At 40.2% G+C, this 20,849-nt stretch overlaps 1 protein-coding gene across 4 annotated transcripts in view; it reads left to right on the top strand.

Annotated features, from left to right (window-relative positions):
- Positions 1–20,849, top strand: part of CDH20 (cadherin 20) — a 199,605-nt gene that overhangs the window by 130,689 nt on the left and 48,067 nt on the right. For all 4 annotated transcript variants that reach the window (XM_070512928.1, XM_070512929.1, XM_014859438.3 and 1 more), the window contains 2 exons: positions 11,955–12,354; positions 20,491–20,785. In XM_070512928.1, coding sequence (XP_070369029.1) covers positions 12,109–12,354; positions 20,491–20,785 — 541 coding nt within the window. In that variant the 5' untranslated portion in view covers positions 11,955–12,108. The remainder of the gene's footprint in view (positions 1–11,954; positions 12,355–20,490; positions 20,786–20,849) is intronic.

Raw genomic sequence — 20,849 nt, 5'->3', positions numbered from 1 at the left:
GCAGAGCTAACAATCCTATCTTGCCACAAGTGTTACCTGAGGTCAATCAGCAGGTCATTAAAAGAATGTGTTTTGTTTGTTTGCTTGTTTTACCGATACCTTACAGCAAGCAAAAGTAGAGATGGCTAGAATTAAGCATCATTATCAACTGATGCACTTTGGAGGGATCACTAATTCTTTTCACTGTGTGCTTGTAAATTCATATTCCCTAGGCAAAAATGAGTGAAATGTTGTAAATGCTTACTGTGATGAAAAGTAAGCTTTTGAAAATATCATTGTTTTATAGGATTTGTAAAAGACCTTACGGCCTTTTGGTTCCATCCCCCATCTTTGGCAGATCTACACTTAAGTCAGTGGGACACTTCCTCCCCCGCAGTCTGCTGCCCCATCCTTCTCCCCCTGCCCAAGAAAGGGCAAGAGATTTCTTAATCTCCGTAAGCAAGCTGTTCCAGTTTATAAGCGTCACTGTCAGGAAATCTGTCTGTCTTTAATCTCTTCTGCTACTGATTATGGCTGTGTTCCTTGCTCCTGATTCCTAGGAGATGCCCATCCTTGGTGAAAACGAATTTAAAAAATTTGGATGTCTTCATTAAGCTACGCCTTGACTTTTTCTCCACTAGCCTTTAAGATTCCTTTCTTTGGACACTGTAGGTTTCATCTTTAGGCCCATGTGGACTCCTCTGTACCTGCTCCAAGTTCCATCCTCAACTCCAACCCCCTTGGGGTTGTAGCTCTCAGAAACTGACAAAGAATCCCAGTCTTGCCTGGTGGTTCCTCAGGACCCTACTCTGTTACTATTACCATACAGGTGCCATGATTCTCTTTGAAATTAAATGCTGTATTGCTAAATCATTGTTCAATTTCTATTTAATTTAATTCTATTCCAAGTTCTATTAAATTCCTGCTTGGTGCCAACACTGTGCTAATTCTGAAGATACAGAGTTGAGAGTCACTGCCCTCAGAGAATTCACAGGCTAGTGGGGAAAGCAGACCATGTGGGCTGTGCTGGCGGAATGGACAGAGTGGCATGAGGGCACAGAAGATAGGCCTGGTGATCAATAAATGCTTCCTGGAAGAGAGATTGCCAAGCAAAGGGCCTGGAAAAGGTATTCGTGATTGAACAAAAGAATGAAGGTGTTAAAATATAGGGTCTTTAGTTTATTTAGATGAACCAAAAAATGTGAGGGGAGAAGGGACAGGAGATGGCGCTAGAATGAAAGGTAGGAGCCAGATCATGTAGGTCCTTAAGTGCCTTGTCAAGGAATTTAGGTTTTATCAGCTAAGAAATGAGAAGCCATTAGAGACCTTTTAGCAGGTGAGTGACCTGATAAGATCCCTCTGGCTGATAACAGATTAGAACAGGGACACCAGTTAGGTTGCAGCAGGGGTGAAGGTATGAAGTTTATGGGGGCGGGGGGGAGGAATCTTCTGGATTTCTACTCGGATGGCTAGAAGAGCCATTCATTGCCCGGCTAAACTAAGCAGAGACCCAACAAAGAAAAAATTAGAAGTCAAACTGGGAGGAAATGATATCCACTATGACCCACCAATCTTATTTGTTCACTGAGTCCTCATCTCCAGATGTTACTAAATTTTATTTTATTCATTATTGCTCTGTTCATATTTTAAAACTTCTCCAAAGAGCCTTGTGTCTAAAGCCAAGCCATGTCCTTTACCACCATCACTTTAATTTGTTCCACTTTGGAAAAATCCAAATGCTTAGTAATCATGACTTTAGATATCCTTAAAATTATGAATGAATATTAAACACTTGATACAAAACTTACTCCTATAAAATACTACTTATCATTGCACTAAAGTTGAAAGTGATCCATTGATGATAATTCTCTAGTCACTCAGTACTGAACAGTCAGAGCCATATTTCTTAATTTGTTATGCCTGAGTAGGCATAATCAAAAGCTTTATATGTACAGCTTACATAGAACTCCTTCCCTTAGATACACCAGTCTCCATCACAACATAAATAGAAATTGGCCATTCAGACAGAACTTCTTCTATATGTTTTTTAAAACCAAAGAATAGCTATTTCCATGACCTTCTAAACACAAAAACTTGCCTTTCTATTCTGAGATTACAAAAGTTCTTCCCCACTGAACTCAGTGGCCCTGGATGGCTTGGTTGATATTCCAGGCGTGGCAAAGTGTATTTTCTAAAGATGGTAACAGTAATATTTCTCATCCCCCAGGCTCTTCTGGAGCCTTGCCACTCCCCTGTCAAGAAGTGGAGTCTAATTCTCTTCCCCTTGTGAGTGCAGATTTTTGAGTGGCTCATAATCAACAGAATGCAGCAGAAGTGAAGCTGAGAGGAGTCTGAGGCTAGGTCATAAAAGATCATGCAGCTTCTACTTTGAGAATAGGAGCGCTCACATTTACCCTGACCATGTACACATTCCAACTGCCCTCCTGGAAGCCACCATGCTGTGAGGAAGCCCAAATTAGTCTGCATGGAAATCACACATAAAGGTACTAAATGAGACTGTGTGAAGAGACAGAGATGTCCCAGCCTCCAGCTGCACCAGACCTCTGCTGTCTCAGCCTAGCCACCATCTGACTGCAGATGCCTGAGAAAGCCCACACCAGAACCACTCAGCCAAGACACATCCAAATTCCTGACCCACAGAAACCATAAAAACTAATAAAATGATTGCTGTTTTAAGCTACTACATTTTGAGGTGATTTATTTCATGTCAATAGCTAGCCAGAAAACAGGAATTAGTGCCAAAATGATTCAGTAGGAAATCAAATGATAGAGGATCAGTGGATCAGATCCCCCTTTCCTCACTGCATGAGACATCTGTGCCTCTTGATCTAGGCCTCAGGCTATTTGGTGACCTTGATGCCAGGAAGCCTCGATTGGATTGATGAGCCTGAAATGACTGAGAAGATCCTGAATTCAGAACAGTTCTCACTCCCCATGAATGCCAGTCTCTTCTGGGACCCATGATGGCTCCACTTTGCTTAGAAAGACCTAGTTTGGGACCAAGTTGTCTTGGGCCATTTGGGAATTTCTTTTTTTTTATATCCCTTGTTTACATGGTGGAACTCCCCAAAAGAAAAATACTAACATAAGTATATATTCAATGATCCAATCAGAGACTAATAAAAACATTTTAAAAGGAAATGTAAATATAGTCATATGGTGAGGACTGGACTAATAAAGAGGATCTAGGTGCAAGAAAGAGGGGATTGTCAAAGGAACAGGTGCGAGTCGACCTGGAAAAGAATTAGAGAAAAAAGATCTTCTCATATCAGCCCCCTTCCCCGAATTAAGGAGGTAAGAAGCTAAACCACCAGAGATAACTTCATGGTCACATGCCTTTAACTAAACAATAAAAAAATCACATAATTTTAAGTCACTGTAATTTTTCACATCCCAATTCCCTCATAAGGTTTCCAAGCATCTCTACAAAGGATTCTTCAACTTTATGTTAGAATAAGTGACGCCAAGGTCTAGAGTACATCTGATATGTAACAGTTTATTATATTTGTTGTCCAAGAACAAAAATATCATCTGTAAAAACTCACTGTTTTCTTGACTTTTGTTGCCTTTATACTGATTATCCATGCCTCTTAATACATTGCTGGTAAGAACAGATATTAAAATCAGCATAAAAAATATTAATTAAATCAAATTAAAAGCCTGAAAAGCAGAAAGAATAATATCAAACTGTTAAATACTTTTTACAGCTTAAAAATACATCAGCACTCAGGTAATATTTACTAAGCACCTATCATGTGCCAAATTCTGCACTAGTTATCAAGGATATGTGGAGAAAAGACAGGAGCTATGTCTTCAGGGAGCTTACAGTATGGAGAAGGGAGAGACAAGTATACAATCCTGAATAATGAAGAGCCATGACAGGAAACGCACACAGTGCTTTGAGAAGATAGATGAAAAGGGAAACACAAAGAAGTAAAAATAATTTTTTTAACAGAACTTAATCTATAATATTAGGTCATGATAATCTGTGATAAACCTTTAAAGAAGATTGTTATCATCATATTTGAGACTCAAAAAGATTAAGCAAATGCCAAGTGTTACACATTGAGTGGCAGAGCTGGAAATGGTCTTAAACCAAGATGTCCTGATTCCACATTATGTGCCATTCTCCAAAAGAGAGATTTTTTTTTTTGAAAGCATGTATTGGAAGACAAGTTTCTCCTTTCCTTTAACAGAAGAAATAATAAATATCAATGAGATTTTTGTTTTGTCTTTCCTTTTTCTTGAACAGATTATCCAGTTGCCTTCTTATATTCCTTACACATTAGAAGAAAGAAAGATAAAATACCCACGACTCCAATAAGAGAGTGGGGATTCTGTAAAAGGAATAATACCTGAGAACTCAAAACAGGTCAAAAGCTCCCTGCCTGAGTTGAAGTTCCAGATCAGTTTCACCAAGTCAGCCCCAGGTCAGCAAGCGTCTGCCAGCTCCAATGCAGTGTGTGTGCTCTGCAAGAATTGTTCTAAGAGAGAGGAAAGAGCTCACATTCTTTATGCCCAAAGCTACTTTGAAGCTTTGGACTAAAAAGAGAAGGAAAGTTCTTGCCTCTTTAAATAATCAGGCATAGAAGGATGAATTTTTTATCCCTAAGTCTAAAACCAAATTTATTACCTTGCCTCTAACTAATGCCTCCTCCAGCTTTCTGCCATAACCTAAGCATAGAAGTTCCTTGTCATTGTTTTCATTTTTTCCCGCGCCCACCATCCTCCATATCTATTCAGTATGCAAGTGTTGGAGACTCTGCCTCCTCAAGAGTTCAGACATGGGGCCAATCATCTTTTCAGCCCCCAGGCTCCCCGGTTGAAGTTCTCCTTACTAATTTTCCCTGGACTCTCAACTGATCCCCCACCTCCTCTTCACTCCCCTCCAGCAACACTACTACACAGAGATTTGACTGGCTACGTTTGCATGCTCAAAAACCTTTAACTGCTCACCGTGAACAACTAAATATATTCCAGTCACTTCAGTCCAGCAATATTTAAAGCTCCTCGCTCCTTTTTTTTGCCTGTACTTCCTGCCTCATCTCTCATTACTTTCCCAAATGGAGCCCATTCTCCAAGCAGATTAAATTATTCTTCTCCCAGAGAGGCCCTTTGCATCCTGTATCTGCACCTTTGAGCTTACATTTTCTTTCACTTGGAATGCCATCCTCTCTACCTTTCAAGGTCTAGTTCATATACTACCTTAACCTTTTCCTCCCTGATAGAAGTCATTTCTCCCTCTTCCAACCTGGCCTAGCAGTTTGTTTTCTAGGGCTCTTGTGGCCCTTATCACAAATAGATCCGTGTTATAGTCAGTCGTCTAGGAAGCACATGCTGCAGAGTGGCTCCTGAGGAGAATCCCAGTTCATCTGCTTTCATGATATGTCGCATTTGCAAGAGCTGTGGTGAAATACTCACACCATGGCTGAGTTCAAGGAGCTGGGAAGAGATGTGCAAACCGGCTCTCGTGACAGCCAGTAGGAGCTAACTCCAGCACACTATTATTCTTTGTTTCTTTGTAAAATGGGAAAAGAAAACCTTTTCGTGGCATTCTTGTAAAGATTAAATGACAAAGTAAATATAAAATACTTAACACAGCCTGGCATAGAGTAAACACTCCATGTTACTACTTCTGCTGTGATTGCTTCTGTTACTCCTGCTGCTACTAACAACACTATTGTCACCACTGCCAGTAATGGTATCATGCCCACGCCTACTCCTGCTACTACTTCTACTACTAGTATTAATGGTAGCATCACCCCCACTAAACCCTAAACTCCTTGAAGGAGGGAAAGGGAATTAATATTTATTTAAGCACCTGCTATTTTCAAGCACGAGGCTTTAACCATCCACCAAACACTGTGCTAAGAGTTTCAGATATACTTTCTCCCTTAATTCTGACAATCACCCGGTGAGAGTCTATAATTATCTCCAGTTTTCATGTGGCAAACTGAGACTGAAAGAGTTTAATTTACTCAAGATTGCAAGATAAGAAGTGGTAGGGCTAAAACTGAAACTCAATTTTGTTTGGCCTCAAACCAACATATTAACATATTTGATTAAACATACTGGATGCTCAAGTATTTATAGAATTAATAAATTGTCTTAATTTTAGATAGCAAACTTGCTTTTGCCAAAAACTCTTCTTCCTATGGATTAATCTTTATGGTCCAGGGAAGACTACAGAATTGTCCTACCTGCCTAAAGTTCTGTTAAAGGTAAAGTTATAAGAGAAAATACCAAGTAGCAATTATTTGCAACTTCTTATCAAGGAAGAACCTTAGCCAAAGAATTACATTTAAAACACATGCTTTTTCCAAATGAACAAGCACAAATTTAATGCAATTATAAATGTCACATAAGACTAGAAATTAGTGAGCATGTGAGACAATGCTGAAAAATCAAAATTGATCATTCTTGTCTAACTGTAAGTCAAAGAAATTGCCTACGGACTGAACTGCAGTTTCATTAGCTTGATTAAAAGTGAAAACTGGAGGAAGGGTAAAGTAGGTCAAAAACTTCCCCACTCCTTGAGGATTAAAACATTTAGTAGATACTAAGTATGTGTGAAAAGATCAGTAAGAATCTATTTGCCATTCTTGGAGGATATGGAAAGAAAGACAGGGCACCCTCAACTGGAAAAATTGATTATAATGAGAATGGAAAGAAAAGAGGAATTGGGCACGAACGCTAGCAAAAGGGATTTCTAAAGTGGAAATTCCCTTATTCATGACCTGAGCTAGAGAATTTATAGCTAGAGGGTCAGTGTCTATACAGGATACACAAAGCAGGTTTTATTATGGAACTGATCAGGTTTTTCAAAGTCAGCTCTTAATTACATAATTCAAGCTTTCTACCATCTTTTTTTGTTTTACTTCTCTTCTGCACACATGGACACACACACACACACACACACATCCCTACCCTTACATAAAACCAGATATTGTTCCTAAACTCTTCAGTTAGGCCACCCTATACCTCCCCCTCAGCCACCGCCACCCCACAGTTCCATTTTTGAACTTCTTAAAACAGCACTCCCTCTCATAGACTAGTTTGGTTGTGAGAAGGAAATGAGGAACAGAAAGAACGAGTGGTGAGAAAAGGAAGATTAAGAGACTGATAATAGCTGAGTGAACGCTGTAAGAATGAACCTTTAGGCTCAGGATTTCCACAGTTTTTGAGGAACTTGGAGAAGCAGAAATTCATAGAAAAATAAATAATCAAAATTAGAATAAGCAAAAGTGATAAACACCTTTTCTAAGAAATCTCCATGGAAATTAAGTATTCTTAGTTTTTCTCTTCTGTTCAATTTTTTTTTTAAGAAAAGGTAATACCATAATTCCTCAATTCTAAACACACCATCAACTTACTAACAGCTTCTCTGAGGAGTGGAAGAAGGAAATATGACCATATTAAATGTACGCATTGATTTTAAGATATATCCCACTTCAGAAATGTTAACCTTGGGGTTGGGGACAGTGTCATGAGGCAGGTGAGGTATGGAGTAAGAGAGTGGAAGTGAGAGCACAACCCAAATCCAGGAATTCTAGTACCTGGACAACCTCTTCTGGCTCTGCTGAGTTGACTGCACCTGTAGATGGGTGGCTTTGGGTAGGCTACAGAGTTGATGGCCACAAAGGAAGTACGGACCTTCTACTCACTTAATGACTGCCCAGGAGAAAACTGAGATGGAACATCTGTAGTAAATGAAAAAGAATTCAAGTCAGAAAACTGTCCCATCTTTCAGCATACAAAACCATATTACACACCTTTCCAAAAGAGACCCCCAGTGGTAGACTTCGGTCAGTAGCACAGACATATACATCCAGACTCAGAAATGTTGAAAGTTTGTTTACAGAAGCACTGAAAATATTTTCTTTATGGGATTCCACAATAAGAATCTTGTTGTTTGTGAACTGTATGTCTTCAGAGATATCATCATCATATGAATTTTTCACTCCAATTCATACCCGCAACCACCTGCTCTGTTCTCTGTGGGTTCTATACTCTATACTGAAGAATTTTTACTCCTAAGTAAAATGCATCTGTTCATGTTTCTCAAAAGAAACCCTTGACTGAGAGGAAAGAGAATGTTGTGACACCGAGCTGTGTTCCGATTTAATGCTGATGCACCTCACGGTACACTGTCATATTTCACTGTGATATCTAAGATCTTCACAAAGTTTCTTTTTTCTTTGTAAGTACATTTTTGAGGCTTCTTCTATAAGTAAAAGTGATAGCTTAAGAAGTTTAGCTGCCTAAAACGGCAACACCACTGTCTATATTTACCTTTCTAAAGGCATGAGGACACATCAGAAAATTAAAACACACCCCCCTTCATAGGGGGAGTCACAAGTATAGGCGACCGACTTTGTGCTTCTATAGAGATGTCATTTGAGCTTTACTGAGTAGTACTTCCATTAACCATAAAAAGCTCAGGAAAACTGGAGTAATGAAAGAAATCACGGGGAGACCATAAAAGCCCAGTTCATTTCAAGGAGAAAGCAGTAACCATCTCTTCCCCCTACATTTTAAATATCACATGAATTTAAGTAACAAAATAAACAATTCACTGAGAACACACTTTATGTACAACTTTAATTTCTTCCTACTGTGTTCATTACCAAGCTGTTTGCTTTCTTCAGGCAGGATGGGGGGGAAACTTTTAAAAGATTCATTTAACACAGAAGTCTATTTCCACTAAAGTATTCTTCGTGTGGCATATGTGGTTTTCCAAAGTTGATCTGTATATTCAAATAGACAGATATTAGTCTCTTCCTTTATATGAACAACAGAAATTAGCCCCCCTTCAAACACATCATTGCTATTCTTATCTTGTAGGGAAAAAAAAATCAATATGAGAACCATATTATTTATAATAATTACAAACTGGTTAGTATTTCTGATAGAACTGATTTTCCCTTCACTTGTATAAAAACAGCTCTAATTGTGAAAAGAATAATTGTAACTATTGTATAACCCAGATTTTACTTTCTAAAAAGTTAGGCAGGGAGTATTTTTCATGCATTCTTCCCTGAGGAAGCAGGAATAAAGTGCTTTCCATCAACTGTAGTTATCAAGTTATTTCACACAGAAAGACTGTACAGGCACTGAGGGCTCTGATACCTCAAGTTTGTAAGGGGGAGCATGAGAGGGGCACACAGACCACCAGACCTTTCACAGGATTTCCAAGGGCGCCACTGGTCCTAAACATCCCAAAGCCACTTTTGTATGTCATCAGTGAAAGAGAAGAATGTGAGGGCTTTGCACTAACGTGTGGGAGGGTAGGAGAGAGAGATGAAAGCTCTTGCAACCAAACCACCTACAAAATATTCATTGCGAAGATTCCAAAGAACGCCTTTTTTTCCCTTGAGCTCTTCAGGTCACACCTATAGTTAAAGATAGAGGGGTTTAATTGGTAAGAATGCATGTTTAGTTTGTAAGAGATGGGAGAGTATAAGGGACAGTACTTGAAATTCTTCAAAATGTCTTCAAATCTTATTCTGTCCAGAAAATGTAGACAGTGGAAATGGGAGAGGGAACCTTAGCATCCCCCCCCCCACACACACACACACACGTGCACCTGAGCTCTCAGAATCCAAAAGCAAGATAATAAATTAGCCAGAGAAAATAATCAAAATAATTGAAAATAACACTTAGGCAAAAGGTACACGTGACACACAGACATTAAAGGAAATATGTTAAATCTAGTATATGTATATTGAGTTCTATCTTTGATAAATGCAATCCTAAAAAATTTTCTCTATCTACAGGGTTTTCTAATAGCTAGTCCTACATTATGTTTCCTCATATGGAAAAACAGTGTTTGGTTATATACAATTAGGCTGGGCTAGAATCTTCTACTCAATGGTACTTATCACAGATGTAGAGATCTGTGACATAATACATATATGTTAAGCCTTTTCAGAATTTCGGTCAAAAAAGTGCCCACAAAATATGTTTCAGGTTCAGCTTCATTATTTTTACACATAACTCAGGTAATTTCTCCACATGACTGTGCAAATGTCAGTTGGCTTCTTAGTCATTTACAGAGCACTTTCACCTACATTATCCCAATAGAGCCTCACGGTAGTCCTGTGAGGTAGGGGGCAAAAGAACTATTATTGTTCCTCGCTTTCTATGAGGAAGGATAGTTCATAGAAGTGAGCAAGTCAGAGGAAATGAAGCTAGAACCACAGCATCTGACACAATCTAGCGCTCCTTGGGGAAGTTACAGATAGGTTTGTGTCTCACAATATACGGACTATTCCCTTTGTAGTTACCAATCACAGTATCCTGGCAATAGCTTTTTTTGGTAATGCCCTTTGTCCATCTTCTAGGTTCCTAAAAGCATAGCTATGTCTCACCAATCTTTTTCATTAGTTCATCTCCTAGGCTAGAGTTCCTTCTTTCAGAACATCTCCCCTTAGACAGAGATCAGAGAAACACGACTGGGCTTCTATCAGTCCAAAGACAGAGAGAACTGCTAATATTCGGTAACGCACCTTCTAGCACACTGTTCTTTATTAACAAACACTTCACCCTAAATAAGGCACACCTGGCTTGCTTTTACTTAACAGTCAACCTGCCTTTAGAGCTAGAACTCCTAAGAGGCACAGCCTCCCATTCTGTTACAGAAATTCTATCATCTCCTCCACCTTTTTCCTCTTTATCAGTTCTCACTGAAGTGATTTCTTATGCAGAAATGAAAGGGCATATTGTACGAAATGATTACATCTTTTGAATTCTTTTGTTCATTTCAATAGTGAGTATTTGAGAGGAAGCTAAAATGAGTTCTGATGATGACAGGTGGCAGGTGGCAATTGAGTTAGCATTAATGCATTCATCTTAAACCACTTGTAGGAAGGGAGCATTATTTATTTGCATGGGTCTGAAATCCCCAAATACACACATTTGTTCTGAGAAGATGACAGCAGTTCTCCACATTAACAGTGAAAATATTAAGCCCACAGAAGACATTTTGGTTGTTTTGACAGAGTGGCTTGAGTGCTATGCCATCTCATTAAACCCAGCCAAAGTAAAGGAAGAAATGGTTGATGAGGTCATAGCTCAGGAGTGAGGTCACCAGCTAATCTGACTTCATAGCAAAAAAAGAGGTTTAACTGATGAAAAGGTGTCCCCAGGGTAGAAGTCAACATTCCTTTGCCTAAATGAGTCTTTCAGATCAGGAAAAATATTTGTTGGCTAGACTCTTAGCTAGCCCACAGAAACATGTGACTAATCGCACTTTAAAGTCTGTCGTGAAGAATATAATGATTAACCGACCATTCAAACCCTACAAAGGTCACATAAGCAGCCCCTATCAGTGCTTCAGGCCAAAGCAGTAAAGTGTGTAACTTGAATTTCACCATCAGCTCAGAAAATGATTAAAGTCAGAAGTGATCCATAGCAACTTATAAATGAAGTCCAGGATTCCTAATATTATCAATAACATGGGGTAGGCACAAGATAATTATAGGTGGCAAAAAAGATAGTTAGATTTTGCTTTTGGTTCTTTAGTGAGCCAAGAAAAGCAGTTGGGCTAATGAAAATACTAGTTATTAGCTGTAAATTTTGGAAATGAATGCTATTTTTAAGAGTTTAGGAGCCTGTCTGATCATAAATATTTCAAAGAGCACACTATTAATTCAAGCCAATCAATAATACAGCACAACCCTCCAGCTATATTACCAATGAGAAGAAATTTATTCACTAGTTTTTCCTGCTGAAATCCATATCCAAAGGTTTGGGATTGACTATAGCAAGATAAACTGTGTTCTTTTTATCAAAATATTATTTATTACTCAAACATTTCTAAAGCAATAACATGTTATGACTGTTTAACTCCTTGAGTAGAAAACTGAATATTTACTGACATTTCTTGAAAACTTGCTACAAGCCCACAGGAAAGGATGTGACATCATCACACTGTGTTTTCCTTAACTTGACAGGAAGTCAACTTCAAGCAGATTGACTTGAATTGGGATCTCATTTGGGAAGCATTAAGTGCCCAACACACTGCGTTGTATTTTTTTATTTGGAAAACACTCAAGTTCCAGTGGCTTTATCATCCTGTACTTTACTTCCTGAAAAACTGGCAATCCCATGTGGACTTCTGGTAGAATGAGCAATGCAAAGAGCTGGCTTGGACTTGGCATGTCCTTGTACTTCTGGGGATTGATGGACCTTACAACCACCGTTCTCTCGGGTACACCAACACCGCCAGGTGAATTAGAAGCGCTCCTGTCAGACAAGCCACAGTCACACTTGCGGACAAAGAGGAGCTGGGTTTGGAACCAGTTTTTTGTTCTGGAAGAGTACACTGGAACCGACCCTTTGTATGTGGGCAAGGTAAGAACTGCCAAACAGAAAGACAAATTATCAGATATAGAATATTGAAACAATATGAATATGAGTTGAATATGAAAGCTCACCTAGCCTATGTCTGAGGCCTGAGAACAATTTTAACTAGCGGTATGTTATTTGACAGCAAATTGAAATCTAATTTTTGCTTTGTCAGATACCAGTCAGAAAAGAAAGACTTCTTTCCTTGTTCTTGCCTCTGTTCTGAGTGGGAAAAACAGGGAATTGGATTTTGGAGGAAAACCCTCAGACCCAGCGAAAGCTATCCAAGTCCCCAAAGAGGCAGCAGCAGCCCGTGGAATGACAGGATGGGGAAAAAAGAAACTGGGAAACACAAAGGGGGAAGTAGAGGGTTTTTTGCTTTGTGGAGTTTTTTAAAGCATTTCCACAGGTGTTGCCTAAGGCCTAAATTCAATGGGGGGAAAAAAAAAAGAATAAAACATTCTTCATTTCAGAAGATCCTAGCATGTGCTTTAGGATACTTAGAGACAATCGATGAATATATTTATAAACTTTATACTCTAATTCCCTTGATTTATCTATCATCATATCATTTTTAATCCAGGCTTTCTCCTATGTTTACTTTATTTGGATGTTAATCAGAGACCATTTCATGAAAGCAACCAAGTGAGAGAAAATGGGAAACAAGGAACTAATTAGAAAATAAATAATTCATTCAAATGACAACTTAAACACTTGGTTAGCACAGAGGTGAAGAGTATGGGTTTCAGAGTCAAACACATGTGGGTTCAAAATCCAGCTCTGCCAATTGCTTCAAGTGACTTTGGACACGTCACTAAGCCCTGTTAGCCTCCGTTTCCTCAAATGTCGAACAGGGATAATAAGAGAACTACAACTTCTTAAGAGTTGTCTACATAAGCTCTTTCCTCAACTCCCACCCACTTCTTAATCCAGTTATCTGACTTCTGTCCCCACTACTGCACTGATGTTGTGTTTTCAATGCTCCTAAGGACCTCCCTACCACCAAATCCAATGGTTTCATATTATGGAACCACCCAACAGTGGCCTTGGATGCTGCTGACTGGTCCCTGTTTCTTGATTCACTTTCCTTTCAGTTTCAAGATCTTCACAATCCCCTTTTTCCTCCTTCCATCTCAGCCTCTTTGCTGGTCCTCTTCCTCCACCTCATCCCAATTGTTCATGGTCTTGTAAGCTTTGCCCTGGACCTCTTCTCTATCCACGCTGAGTGGATTTGCCCTCCTATAGTTTTAAACACCTCCTCTAAACCAGTGAATCCAAACTCTCCATCTCTGGCTCAAACCACTTGTCTGAGTTTCAGGCTCATAAACCCTATCGCATAGGTGATAGTTCCACGTTTACGACTCACAGAACTCCCCAGTGCAGCGTATCCAATAAGGAACTCTTGCTTTTCCTCCCAAATTGAGTCTGCCCCCAGTCTTCCTATATTAGCATTGCCATCTCTCAGTTCCTAAAACCAGAGATCTGGTGATCATTCCTCCCTTTCTCTTGCCCACCACCCCCCCACACACACACACACATTCTCTCCACCTGCAAATTCTGTTAGCCCTATGCCAAAACAAATCCCAAATCCTTCATTTCTCTCATCTCCTCTTCCACTGAAATCTCTCACCTGTGCAAATACCTAGACTGCCAACCAGTCCCCTCACTTCTACCCACACTTCCTTCCAATCCATTCTCCATACAGGATCTTTTTAAACGTGGGTCAGACCATGTGACTCTGCTTACATCCTTTAGTGTCTTCACGTTGTACTTTGAATCCTCAAGTCTCCTCCCCACAGTTTACAAGGCCATTCCTCTCTGACTCAGCCTGCCTCCTGGCCTCCCACCACATCACATGCTACTCTTTCTTGCCCTCACTCTTGTGTTCCAGGGATGTAACCTTCGGTCAGTTCCTACAACTTGCCAAGTTTTGCCTTATTGTTCTCCCAGGATGAAATGCCCTACCCCTGGCTTCTCTCAGGGTTGGCTCCTCCTCATCCTTTAGGGCTCATTTGGAATCTAGGTCTTCCTTGACCAATCTCTAAGGCAGGCAGGCCCCTCTGTTAGATTCTCTCACTACCATTATTTTTTTCACAGCTCTAATCACAACCCATAATATCTAACTTATTTTTTTATTTACATTGTATTGTCTGAAACCCCAGACTAGACTATAAGCTCAATAAGGGCAAGGACATTGCTCCCACTTTATCCCCAAGGCCTAACCCAGCACCTGTCACACAGAAGGTGCTCAAAAAAGATATTTAATGAATGAGTACTCTATGGTGTAGTAAGGATGAAATAAACTAACACATGTAAAGTGCTTAGTGCAGTGTCTGGTCCAAAGTAAGATCTAAATAATCATTACCCTGTAGCAGTAAGAAATAGTAGTAGTAGTTGTTGTTGTAGTAGTTGCCGTTGCCATAGTAATTGCAGTAGTAGTAACAGTAGCAATAATTGAGTAGTTGTAGTAGTAGCAGTAATTTTAGTAGTAGTAGCAGTAGTCATACAGTAATGCATACCTAAGGCAGCTGCAAATCTCTTGGCCTCAAAAATCTGTGAGATTTCTTTGACTTCTCCCTTTCCTTCTCTCCTTCCTTCTTGCCCAACCAGTCACCTCATCCTGTGAATATCTCCTTGCCAATTTCTCTCAGATTCACCTCATCCTCTCTAGCCTCTGTCATTACTGTGGTCCTTCTGTTCTTCATGATGAGATTAACTAAGTAGATGCTGCCTGTGTCCCTGTAGAGAGACTCTTCCATCCCTTCCCCTAGAACTCAAGACACTTATCTCCTTGAAGCACACTTTCCATCATGTCGCTCCTCTGATTAAGAAAGCACTGTAGCTCTCCAATGCTTATCAGAGCTCTTAGCATATAGTTCAAGGACTTCCAGAAAAGGACTCCTCCTCCCTTATCCAGCCCCTCCTACAATTTCTCAAATCTGGTCCTGATCTCAGCCAAGCTGTCTCTCCTTCTGGCCCTGATACATAAACCACGTTTGTCCCTACCCCAGATGTATGCCCATGCTACTGCCCTGCCCAGGACATGCTGTCACCTCCTCTCTGTTCCATCACATTCAAATTCCTCAGAGCCCCAGCTTAAAAGCCACTTCCATCATGAGCACACCTTCCATCTATTCAGAATTCCAGAGACTTCTAGCTACTCAACATTTTAAAAACATTTCTTTCAACTAGACATACATAGCTACTGCTAAAAAAAGTTTAAGAAAATACATTTGTATTCAGTAATTGCTTTATGTGCATGCACAATTTAGAACCCTCTTCCTCTTCCAAGGGTAGAAACTGAAACACCATCCCTGCCTTCCCTAAAGCTGGCCAACACTGAGTACCAGCACAGAACTGGACATACAAAAATGCAGAAAGACATGGGTACCTAACATTTTACTGGGCTACCACAGTACTATGTGCCAGCACATTCACATAGAACAGATCATGTAATCATCGTAACAACACTGTGAGGTAAGTATAATTCACCACTTGGGAACTAGGCTCAGAGAGGTTATGTTTATTGCCCAAAGTTACACAGAAGGTAACAGGAAATCTGACACTGAAGCCATGGGCTTTCCTTTATGTTGCCCCCCATGTGGCCATGACTTTAGACTTAGCACTGAGAAATACACGGAAGGGTCAATGGTTTTAGGGTTGGAACCAGGAATCTAACCAAGCCTGACTGCTTCCTGACATTGGGAGTACTTAGCTGTGTAGCACCCTCTAGTACTCACAATTAGTGCTCACCCTTCACTAATTACCTCAACTCAGGACACAGGACACCCTGTGCATCTCTACAGTCATCTTGTCCAACCAACACACCAGCAACCAGTGAAAGTTTTTACCCTGAATTGGGTGTGTTACCTCCACATGAGGAAGATAACTACATATTTACTTACCCAGGCACTTTTCCCCCTTACTTTCTTTTGAAAGAGAATTCATCCACCTTTCATTCCCTCTCCCCCAGGGGCATTCAGCTTGTCACCTTGAGCTCTGGAAGATGTCTGTTTAGAGAGCCTGCCTGAGTATTTGCTTATTTCAGAAAGGAGTATGGTAACAATTATCAGCTGTAATTGGTATGGCCTTATAAAATCCACACTGGGCTTTCCAGGGACAAGGCAGTGTCTAGTTAAAGCTGGATTATATTGACATATGCAAAGAGGGGGATGCAGAGGGCTTGTGCCTGTGCACGAATCTGTGGTTCCAAGTCATTCTCAGGTTAACAACCACAGGGAAGCTGTCTAACCACAAATTTACACTTACTGCATTCCTGGAACTATACAAGGCACTATGAAAGATGACAAAAGGAGTGAAAATCACCCTTGTTTTTAAAATCCTAAATCAACTAAGATTTTTCATAATCTGCATGTACTTTCCATCATTCACTACTTCTTTGGCTGAAGATTTTATAGACTAAAGAATTATTAGGATAAGTAGGATATCCACCTGTCTTATTCTGTCTAGGAGATTTTTGGAGGAAAAAAAATGTTTTCCCAAAATATACATAACTATGTGCTGCCAACTCCACTCCAGAAGCTCCTTACCTTCCTCCAAAGAGCTGATGCTCAATCAGTGTTAGTTGAATTAAATATAGATAAATATAAAACACATTTTTATTAAACTGCCAATTTGCTGAGAGAAAAGCTGTTACTGTCTCTTCTTTGCAATTTTCACAACCAAATGTGTATTCAGTGGTTGGGAAACCCTGATATTAAATGAGCAATACTGTGCTGGTTATTAAGCTAGTGTCTCTCAGCAATATATTCACCTTTCCATACTCCACTTTGTGACACTGGTGCTGGGACTCTGCAAGCCACCATTTCTCCTTTTCCAACTATCTCCCTGATTGGGTTCAGACAGTAGAATGTACTAGAGGGAGAACAGGAAGCAGGAGGAAAGGGAAGGACCTTGCTCCTTTTACCTGGCCAGCAGTTGGTTCCAGTTTCTGGGTTCTTTCCACACTCCCAGAACCAGCCTCACCACACCCCCTCAGAAATACCAGCACTACTGGATGACACCTCTTCTCAGAAGTCCGAGTCTCAGTTCCATGGGAGCTGGGTGCTGAGGGGCACCTCCTCTAAGCTCCTGAACCCCCAGCCCCAGAGGACAGCACTCTCTCCTCAGAGGTCTCAGGCCTGCCTCCTCCAAACATCTAGGTCCCAAGAGCCCCAACCTTGGCCCTCCGTTCCCCCAGCCAGAGGGGCACTAACTGTTTCCTGGAGTTACTACCTCTCTTATTCCTCAGTGTTCCCTTTTTGCCTTTTCAGGCTTCCTTATTAAATTCTCTCTGCTACAATAACTGGTGTAGATCTTGTTCCCTGACTGGATCCTGAACTGATACAATTATACTCCTCAGAAATCAGCTTTGTGTAAGCAGATCCTGGCCCCTTTCATAGCTGGTACTCTTCCTGTTCCTGAGAGGCCCCATCTGATTCTCTGTGGACATCCTCTCGCTCTCTCCCTCACTCTCTCCTTCCCCTCCCCCTCCCTCTCCTGCACACACACATGCATGCACAAAAGCATGCAGAAACACACTCAGAAGCTACTTGAAAGATTCTTGCTAGCCCTTTTCAAACAAAGGTAAAATGATTTCACAAAAAGCTTTAACACTAATCCTACACCCTACACCATTCTTTCAATAAAATTTTTTTGAACATTTACTACATGTGAGACCCATGCTAAGATGAAAGCCACCTGGTTCTTGACTTCAAGGAACTCACAGTCCAGAGTTCCTGAAATTCTTCTCCCAATACAGACGAAAACAAAGACAACAGATCTGAGGTTCAGCCCAGACTCCACTGACATCAGCCAGCTGGATGGCTCCTGAGAAACCAGAATCTCCTGCTGTAGAGGAGATTTTTAGATTTTTAGCCTTCTGTTACTTATTAAGCACTCTCCATGGGCAGAGCACTAAGGATCACAAGTATGCTTAGCTTTTTCAAGGTTCATAGGACAAAACTTTTTAGATGACAAATAGAACACCTCAAAACACCTGGGTACTTTCTTTATGTCAACTTCTATTCTTTCTTTTTCCCCTAGATAATCTGCCATGTCCTAAATTAACCTATTTCACTCTAAGTGAAAGTCCTATGCCACACACCTTAAAATCACATATATTTGTATCTATCTATATATATGTAAACACACAAATATACATATTTTTAATTTTAAAAAAATCCTGAGATCCTTGTCCTCCTCCTTCCAATTCCATTCCTCTGCTTGGGAACACAGTTCCAGACAGAATGGACTTTCATTTCTTTGTGGCCAAGTCCGAATAAAATGGCTTTCTATTCTATACAATAAGAGCTGGGCACCTCTGCTTTTTTAACTGCACAAATAGATGATTTGGATTGTGGGGCAAAAAATAATAATACTGTATATGGAATGAGGAAATGTGAGAACTTCATATTCTAAATAGAATTCTTTAAGTAGAAAAAAATCCACAGTGATTTTTTTTGGTCAATTTTATTCTCTTATTTCCCTTCTCTAGATAGGACACAGCTGAATTCCTCTAGGCAGCAAAATGGTCGCCTGTGTGATTTGGCTGAGAGTCAATTTGAGATCAGCTCAAAGCCAGCCACAACCTCCAAACCCATCCTTGTCTGAGGATGTTGCAAATACATTTTCAGGTGTCTTCTTAGTGTCTGTGCCATTTAATCCTCAGACTAACACTGTCCCAGCAAAGCTTCAGGCAGCCTTCTGCAGCTTTTACCATTGGACTATGCACAAGAAAAAAGGCAACAAGTTGTTTTCGCTATCTCTGCTACACTCCTGGAGGCTTGAAGGGAGCAGAGAAGAGCTGGGCGTGTTAGTACCCTTTTCTCTATGCACGCATATCATCATCATAATTGACCCCATTTATAGCGTTCTTATTATGGGAAAGACACCGTGCTAGGTGCTTTACAGACATTAGTTTCTAATGATCCTGACAACCTTTCAAAGTAAGTATTAATGTTCTCCACATTTACACTTTGAGGAATTTGGGAGTAATAAACATTAAATAATTTGTCAAGGGCACTCAATTTATAACTGACATAGATAGTGTTCAGATCAGATATATTTTGCCTCCCTAACCTAAGCCTAACACTGGTTGTCTATTTTATAAACTAAATCTTAGGAACTTCGACACTGAACTATGCAAAGTGCCAAGCAGGCAACAACAGTTAGTGGGGGCTGACTAACTGTAATTAATTTTTTGTTGCCCCCTTTAGAGAGAGACTGTTATTTAAAAGATAGCACAAAATTCCAGGATTCTTGACACCCATATACATTGTCTATAACTAGAGATGCAGAAATGTATTTCTAGGCTTAATATAAAAATAGTGCCCCTGGACTCCTTTTGAGAATCACTACGAAGTAATTTGGGAGGAAATACAGTTGGATGGGTAGATGAAAGCATGTCCCTAACTCAACCATCCATATGTAGATTTGAATGATAATTATGAGCCCAGGTCCCACCAAAAGGAAAGACACACTGATGCAAAGAATAATACCTAGCAGTGAAAGTCCGTTTTGACACCTGAAACAAGCAAGCATAGTCCTACTGAATGAAACAACGGAATCAGGATTACAGAGTCAGAGCTGCAAGAGCCCCTGGAGGTCACTGACTATTTCCCGTACACTGGAGTAGCCTATTTATTAATCATTTCATTAGGTTTTCAGCCAACTTGAATGGTCATGAAGTTTTTAAAACTGCAAAACCTAATTTATATCAACACTTATTTATTTTAAAATGTTTAAGCCTGTCCATTTGTTTTCTTAAGTGGAAATGTTGGGTTCCTCCTTATCAGGCTTGCTCCTCTTCTCACGATGGGGACCTACACTTTCCAGAAGTCCTGTTCTCTATACTTCTCAGGGAGAAGAACTTAAAATAATAGTAAGTTCAGAATACTGAATGTGACTTGGAAAAACTTTACTTATTCATCAAGTAAAGTAACAAACTTTACTTATTCACCTATATTTGTTCTTTGATACAAGCATGTTCAAGTATATTAGTTCTTTGTAGACAGACGTTTTAAACATTTAAGTGAAAAAAAAAATCTTACTGTCTGAAAGGAGGTCATAAGTTGGGACCAAACTGAAGTTATTCCAACACCTATTCATCTCCATAATGAGATTTCGGTGTTTTTTCCTCAGCTCCATTCAGACATGGACAGGGGAGATGGATCCATCAAATACATCCTCTCAGGAGAAGGCGCAGGTGTTGTGTTTACCATCGATGACACCACTGGAGACATCCATGCCATCCAGAGGCTCGACAGAGAGGAAAGAGCCCAGTATACTTTAAGGGCTCAAGCCCTAGACAGGCGGACAGGCAGGCCGATGGAGCCAGAGTCAGAGTTCATCATCAAGATCCAAGACATCAATGACAATGAGCCCAAGTTCCTAGAGGGACCTTATGTCGCCACTGTGCCAGAAATGTCACCAGTGGGTAAGGCGGAGATTCACTGATTCTCACAAACAGCACTTGTTCTACAGAAGATCCTCCTGTACAT

Source organism: Equus asinus, chromosome 7, assembly GCF_041296235.1.
Source record: "Equus asinus isolate D_3611 breed Donkey chromosome 7, EquAss-T2T_v2, whole genome shotgun sequence".
NCBI classification, from domain to species: domain Eukaryota; kingdom Metazoa; phylum Chordata; class Mammalia; order Perissodactyla; family Equidae; genus Equus; species Equus asinus.
The sequence above is the reverse complement of the archived record's forward strand: the minus strand, read 5'-3'. Positions and strand labels throughout refer to the sequence as shown.